This window comes from Salvelinus namaycush, chromosome 11 (genome assembly GCF_016432855.1).
Source record: "Salvelinus namaycush isolate Seneca chromosome 11, SaNama_1.0, whole genome shotgun sequence".
Taxonomy (NCBI): Eukaryota; Metazoa; Chordata; class Actinopteri; order Salmoniformes; family Salmonidae; genus Salvelinus; species Salvelinus namaycush.
In genome coordinates this window covers 31,023,303-31,031,313 of record NC_052317.1, presented here as the reverse complement: position 1 = coordinate 31,031,313, position 8,011 = coordinate 31,023,303, and the positions used below count along the sequence as shown (strand labels likewise).

General features: G+C 43.1%; 1 protein-coding gene across 1 annotated transcript in view; it reads left to right on the top strand.

The window, feature by feature from the left end:
• The first annotated feature begins 1,034 nt into the window (after positions 1-1,034).
• LOC120055341 (myomegalin-like) overlaps positions 1,035-8,011 on the top strand; it is a 109,796-nt gene continuing 102,819 nt past the window's right edge. Inside the window, exons 1-3 of the mRNA XM_039003213.1 lie at positions 1,035-1,075; positions 1,653-1,720; positions 6,517-6,627. Coding sequence (XP_038859141.1) covers positions 1,069-1,075; positions 1,653-1,720; positions 6,517-6,627 — 186 coding nt within the window. The 5' untranslated portion in view covers positions 1,035-1,068. The remainder of the gene's footprint in view (positions 1,076-1,652; positions 1,721-6,516; positions 6,628-8,011) is intronic.

The following is an 8,011-nucleotide window of genomic DNA, read 5'->3' as shown; positions in this document are numbered from 1 at the left end:
GTGTGTGTGTGTGTGTGTGTGTGTGTGTGTGTGTGTGTGTGTGTGTGTGTGTGTGTGTGTGTGTGTGTGTGTGTATGCAGGGGCGGTCTGGCCATCTGGCATTTTGGGCAAATGGCAGATGGGCTGGTCCAATGGGCTGGGCCAATGGCAGATGGGCCTGTCAAACTTTTTTTTGTGCAATGTTATAATTATCTGCTCCCGAGTGGCGAAGCGGTCTAAGGCACTGCATCTCAGTGCTAGAGGTGTCACTACAGACCCTGGTTCGATTCCAGGCTGTTTCACAACTGGCTGTGATTGGGAGTGCCATAGGGAGGCGCACAATTGGCCCAGCGTCGTCTGGGTTTGGCCGGGGTAGGCAGTCATTGTAAATAAGAATTTGTTCATAACTGACTTGCCTAGTTAAATACAGGTTAAATAAAGGGAGGGGGGGGGGGGTAACACTGAAAAGCAGCAGCTGTGTGATGTTAGTTTTGGGGGAGTAGCTGGATGTAGCAGAGAGTTGTGAAATCTCATGATTGGATTAAACTCAGATATCATTAACATGGCATAAGTCTTTGCAAAATTGGTAGAATTGCATGAAATGTGTTATAAAATTGCTAAACTTCTCTCCACCCCATGGCATAATGTCTATGTTCTCTACCATGTGGCTGCCACCCTGACCTCTATCTTCCTTTACCCTTCCTCACCTTGAATATCTCCCCCTCTCCCATAGAGGTGTAAATGGGGTACTGCTAAAATAAACAGGGGCCTTTTGTGCCTGTGGCTATTCCTATGTTCCGTTTGAGAATGCATCAGGTACAGTGTGATGCCCAAAATAGTCCCACTATATCTGTAAGGCAATATTGACCACAGAGAGACTCAAATATCTTTCTCTGTGTGTGTGTGTGTGTGTGTGTGTGTGTGTGTGTGTGTGTGTGTGTGTGTGTGTGTGTGTGTGTGTGTGTGTGTGTGTGTGTGTGTGTGTGTGTGTGTGTGTGTGTGTGTGTGTGTACATACTCACCGTGTCCCTCTTTGGGTTTTAGGGACCGTGCTTTGAAAGAGGAGTCCTCAGCCAGGAGCACAGGTCACATGACAGGTAAGGCCATTTTATTTGGACTTCCTGATAGTCCAAAAGCTTAGACTTCCTGGTTTCTGATTGTCCAAAAAGTTTGACCCCATTGCAGGGTAAAGTAGTGAGTAAGTGATGCACACTTCATATAACAAAACAAAGCACATGGAGCTTTATATCTGAGGGTTTGAAACTTCCTCACTCGCACCAACGTCACCAAATTGCTCACCCTGCTACTTCATGGAATATATAATGGAATATAAGGGCAGGGCAGTGTTGGGAGGAAACATAATATGACATTTCAAATGTCTTTATTATTTTGGAACTTCTGTTAGTGTAATGTTTACTCTTAATTTTTATTGTAAATTTCACTTTTGTTTATTATCTACTTCACTTGCTTTGGCAATGTTAACATATGTTTCCCATGCAAATAAAGCCCTTGAATGTAATTTATTTTAATTTAATTGACATTCTGAGACGGTTCAGAATTCATTCGGGGCCATCACACTGCACTGTAATAACACTTTACGTCTCTATGTAATTATTACCGTAATTACCATGAAATAAAAAATGTTTAAAAGATTTGTATGTTCTCTCCCTTCAGATGTATGTAGTGATGAAACTGAAAACTCACCTTCTCTCCAACCTCACACCCTGAGAGAGTTTGAACAGGTGAGCTCTCCTCTCTGATTTAATGATCCAAACTTTGTAGCCTCATTATATTAACTCATTGTCTCCATCTTGTGGGTCCATAATGTACTGTAATGAAGCAGACTGAAGACCAGTCTGTGAGGGATGATTCAGTCTGGATGTTACAGTAAATGATTCAGCCTGGATGTTACAGCAAATGATTCAGCCTGGATGTTACAGTAAATGATTCAGTCTGGATGTTACAGTAAATGATTCAGTCTGGATGTTACAGTACATGATTCAGTCTGGATGTTACAGTAAATGATTCAGCCTGGATGTTACAGCAAATGATTCAGCCTGGATGTTACAGTAAATGATTCAGTCTGGATGTTACAGTAAATGATTCAGTCTGGATGTTACAGTAAATGATTCAGTCTGGATGTTACAGTAAATGATTCAGTCTGGATGTTACAGTAAATGATTCAGTCTGGATGTTACAGTAAATGATTCAGTCTGGATGTTACAGTAAAGGATTCAGTCTGGATGTTACAGTAAATGATTCAGTCTGGATGTTACAGTAAAGGATTCAGTCTGGATGTTACAGTAAATGATTCAGTCTGGATGTTACAGTAAATGATTCAGTCTGGATGTTACAGTAAATGATTCAGTCTGGATGTTACAGTAAATTATAATTCAGTCTACTAAAATAACATTCTGTACAACAGAAATCTTGATAAAACCTATAAACCTCTAAATCAACTCTAGACCTGGAAGACAGTTTCACTGCTTGTTTTCATTGTTCCCCTCTAATCGGGGACCGATTTAGACCTGAGACACCAGGTGGGTGTAATTCATTATCAGGTAGAACAGATCTCGTAGGGTAAGAGTTGAATTCCCCTGACCTATAACTAAGAAGACCCTGCACACTGCCTAACCATGTGACCAGGAACAACTCTGAGCCCTAGTGACCAGGAACAACTCTGAGCCCTAGTGACCAGGAACAACTCTGAGCCCTAGTGACCAGGAACAACTCTGAGCCCTAGTGACCAGGAACAACTCTGAACCCTAGTGACCAGGAACAACTCTTAGCCCTAGTGACCAGAGAAAACTCTGAATCCTAATGATCAGGTTGTGCATTCAGATCATGTGGATGTGGCTTGTGGAATATTGGAAAGTCTTTGTTTTGTAGATTCCTGTCTAAAGCACCTGTTCCAGGGAAACAGTCTTATAATCTCTCTCAAAGTCACAAAGTGGACGATATCTGGGCCCTGAATTCATGCCAAACACACACACACACACATATACATATATAATGTATATTTCAAAAATAAACCTTTTTGTTTGACCCCACACCATGTGATATGACATACTTCTTTCTTTCTTTCCATTCTCCATCTCTTTAGCTTCACCTCCTATTCCAAACCCCACCACTGTCACTCACTTTATTCACACATCAATCCTCCTCTCCTCCTCTCTTCCTCTCCTCCTCTCCTCCTCTCTTCCTCCCCAACTCTCCTCCTCTCCTCCTCTCCTCCTCTCTTCCTCCCCAACTCTCTCATTCTCTAATCATTCTCAGCACCCTCAAGAACACTTTATAAACATTCCACGGTTCAAACACATTCCAGATCAGAATAGCTTACTAATGGGAGTCATTCACAAGCCATTAAGCTTATTAAATGTAGATGTTCCTCCTTTCTGTTTCGGTGGCTTTGCAGTTCTGGTAAAATGGGATGTGTAGCCAGCTTCTCACCAAAGCAGAGGTTCCACTCTGAAAGAGGGACGCGACCCAAAGCAACCCTCTCTTTCATTGGCGCCCGGCGCTAGCTTCTCCAAGAAGTTACACCTCCACACATACATACAGTACATACACAAGCACGCAGAGTACACGTAAGTATGCTTGCACACACACACACACACACACACACACACACACACACACACACACACACACACACACACACACACACACACACACACACACACACACACACACACACACACACACACACACACACACACACATACTCACACACCTTTTCTTATCAGAGGAAGTGTGAGAGGAAGTGATTGTGTGTGAGGGTGAGGGCATGCCCTGGTGGCTGTTGTGCCACCCGCCACGTGTGTTGTTGTTTTTAAACGCGCAGCCGTGATGATGTCATCCTGGTGCTACGTAGCGGTTAAATAAGCTTGGTGCCTGGCCCGTGTCTCTGTGGTGAATTATTTAGGAGTGTTTTGTAACTCTAGATATTAATGGACACAGTCACTGAATCTGCGGAGGGACAAGGTCCACTAATGATGATGTCATAGCTTCCCAGTCAGTTTGTCTGGGAGTCAGTCTGTAGCAACAAAAAAATCCTTAAAACATCCAACTAGCCAATCTGTATAGGCATACCCCCAAAATACGTGCAATGTCATTGACCCCCCCCCCCCCCCCCCCCACACCACACAAACTCAATTGCATTATATTGAGACGGTGTTAGTATGTGACAAGGTTCGTAATGTTATTACAGGTGTATGTCCACACAGAACAGATGTACAGTGTATTCGGAAAGTATTCAGATCCCTTAACTTTTTCCACATTTTGTTAATACATTTTTTCTCTACTCAATCTACACACAATACCCCATAATGACAAAGCGAAAACAGGTTTTCAGAACTTTTTACCAATGTATTAAAAATAAAAACATGTACATAAGTTTTCAGACCCTTTTCTATAAGACTCTGCATTCTGTTTCCATTGATCATCCTTGAGATGTTTCTACAACTCGATTGGAGTCCACCTGTGGTAAATTCAATTGATTGGACATGATGTGGAAAGGCACACACCTGTCTATATAAGATCCCACAGTTGTCAGAGCAAAAACCAAGCCATGAGATCGATGGAATTGTCCGTACACCAAGACTCTTCCTAGAGCTGGCAGCACGGCCAAACTGAGCAATCGGGGGAGAAGGGCCTTAGTCAGTGAGGTGACCAAGAACCTGACCAAGAACCTTAATTGAAAGGAAAAACCAAGAACCTGCAGACACTAGGCCCTCCATTGAATGAGTTTGATGCCCTTGTTTTACAGGCTCAGCCGTAGTAGTACGGCACCCCTGGAGCAAATTAGGATTAAGTGTCTTGCTCAAGGACACATCAAGAGATTTTTCACCTTGGGTATTCGAACCAGCAGCCTTTCAGTTATTGGCTTAGCACTCTAATCGCTAGGCTACCTGCCGTGGTTAACCACTTAGGGGTGGTTTTCAGGGCATACACAGTACATCCCTATAACATACCTGTTCTCTCCCCTCTCTACCCCCATTTTCTGCCTCGGAGGGACAGTCACTGTGAGATTGGCCCCCTATAAATAGCCCTACTGGCACAGAGCCATGTCTCCTATTACAGTCTCTGTCTCTATCTCTCAGATGATTCATTACGCCCATTCATCGAATGGAAATCTTTAGGTAACTCAGACCATTGCGTATCATACTGTACTTTGATCTCAATTGCAGATCTGAGCAAAAGGCACATTTGAATAGATTTTAATTTAGGATGCAGCCCTTATATACAAAGTACATGTGCACCGACAAACAGGAAGGTACTGTATTATGTTTGTGTTGGCTGACACATTACAGAATAAGGACCTACTGTATGTTGTCAGAGTTCAGAGTTTCAGCTGGTCGTTCACATGTGCTTTTAACACAGAGTAAAGAGAGGGGACAGAGAGAGGATATGTACGACCATTCAGACCTCCCCAACCCTAGCACCTCTTTCTATTTACCTCTTTCAATTCAATGCAAGGGCTTTATTGTCATGGGAAACATATTTAAACATTGCCAAATCAAGTGAAGTAGATAATAAAGAAAAGTGAAATAAACAATAAAAGGTCAACATTGCAGTCACAGAAGTTCCAAAAGAATAAAAACATTTCAAATGTCATATTATGCCCCCCCCCCCCCCCCCCCCCCCCCCCCCCATCGGTGGCGACTTAATGGGGCTCGTGGTAATTTAATGGGGCTCGTGGTAATTTAATGGGGCTCGTGGTAATTTAATGGGGCTCGTGGTAACTTAATGGGGCTCGTGGTAATTTAATGGGGCTCGTGGTAATTTAATGGGGCTCGTGGTAATTCAATGGGGCTCGTGGTAACTTAATGGGGCTCGTGGTAATTTAATGGGGCTCGTGGTAATGGCTGGAGCGGAATCGGTGGAATGGTATCAAATACATCAAAAACATGGTTTCCATTCTTCCATTCATTATTATTAGTCGTCCTCCCCTCAGCAGCCTCCACTGGATCTCCTTACATGTCAAGTGCGTGCTTACCAATGGAGCTTCTCCCCCCCCCTCTCCATGCTGTCTGAGATTCCAGGCATGTTTGTTTCAGTAAAATAAGCTCCTGTGTTCAGCCTCCTTGGCTCCAGAACACACCATGGAGCCAGGATGGCCACAGCTCTGACCACCCGGGCCGCAGAGTAGCCCTCTGCACCGCTAAACGGCCCAACACACTCCTGTGTGTGTGGGTGTTTTAGTGTTAGTGTGTGTGTAGATTCTCCATGGCTTCCTAGAGCTTAGGAAGTCACTTTTATTGTTTTGATCTTTTAGTTGTTTTTGCGTTGTGACACAGAGGACCGATATATTATGTCCACCGGGAAGAGGACATAGCATGTCTAAAGGTTACCGGGCTTTCTGATCTATATCACGGACATGTCAAACGGCTACATTATTTTTTAGTGGTCACCGTATTTTCCCAATAACACGACCATGTCAAATGGTTACCGTATTTTCTGACGTATAAGGGACATGTCTGCGGGTTGCCGTTGGTTTTAAAGTGACATGTCTAACGGTTACCGTACTCTGTCGCAGCACCTCAATGACCTGAAGAAGGAGAACTTCAGCCTCAAGCTCCGCATCTACTTCCTGGAGGAGAGGATCCTGCAGAAGTACGAGGACACCAGTGATAATGTCTACCGCACGGTGAGTGGCTGTGTGCGTGTGTGTGTGTGTGTCAGAGGGTACAGAGGGTACTTTCTAGTAGTAATAGTAGTGTTATTGTATAAGAATCAATTCAACTGACTGAGGAATTTAAATGGAATTGAGCCCAACTCTAGGTGAAGGGAGGCTGAGATGAGCTGATACAATGTTCTGTGTGTGTCCCTCTGAGGAGAAGGTACGCGTTCTTTCTCTATGATGTCATTGTCCTACAGTGGTCCCTGCTACAGGTTCATGGCTAGAAGGGATACAGATTTTGTCAAATTAACGTCAGATTTAACTTTTCATAGCAGGTTAGGAGAACTTATGCAGCAGGTTAGGATAATTAACGTAGCAGGTTAGGAGTATTTGGTTAAGGTTTGGAAAAGGGTCAGGGTTAGCTAAAATGCACAAAAAAAGGACATTCATTTGACAAAAGCATGATATCTTCTAGCCATGATTTTGCTACAGGGAGCCATATAATGGGTATTTTAGACACTATCTACTCTGCTGGGGTTCCTCTGGTGTGGTTGTGTGTTCTGTCTGGTGTCTATGGGTAGAATGTAGCGCTCGTATGACAACTGGGTTACGCTCTATTCATTGCTCTATTGATTGTACAGCACGGCTAGCCCTTAAATGTACAAAGAGAGATAACATTAATAAAATGCATGTCAATCTCTCCTGGCTCAAAGTAGAGGAAAGATTTACTTTATCACTACTGGTATTTTTGAGAAGAATTGACATGTTGAATGCACCGAGCTGTCTGTTTAAACTAGACATGCCACCAGAGGTCTCTTCACAGTCCCCAAGTCCAGAACAGACTATGGGAGGCACACAGTACTACATAGAGCCATGACTACATGGAACTCTATTCCACATCAAGTAACTGATGCAAGCAGTAGAATCAGGTTTTAAAAAACAGATAAAAATACACCTTATGGAACAGTGGTACTGTGAAGAGACATAGGCACAGACACGCACAAAACAAAAAGACAAAAGACATAACAATCCCTTAAAAAAATCCATAAATGTATCATTATTGTGCAATTTATATCTACAGGCTACATTGAGGTTTTTCTTTCATTATATTAGGCCATATGGCATCTCTGATCCACCTCTACGCAGACGACACCATTCTGTATACTTCTGGCCCTTCTTTGGACACTTACTTGAGGTAAGAAAAGGTAGTTAAGGCAATAAATAGGCCGTGGTGGCGAAGTAATTACAATATAGCAATTAAACACTGGAATGGTAGATGTGCAGAAGATGAATATGCAAGTTGAGATAATGGGGTACAAAGGAGCAAGATAAATAAATAAATTCAGTATGGGTATGAGGTAGATAGATGGGCTGTTAACAGATGGGCTATGTACAGGTGCAGTGATCTGTG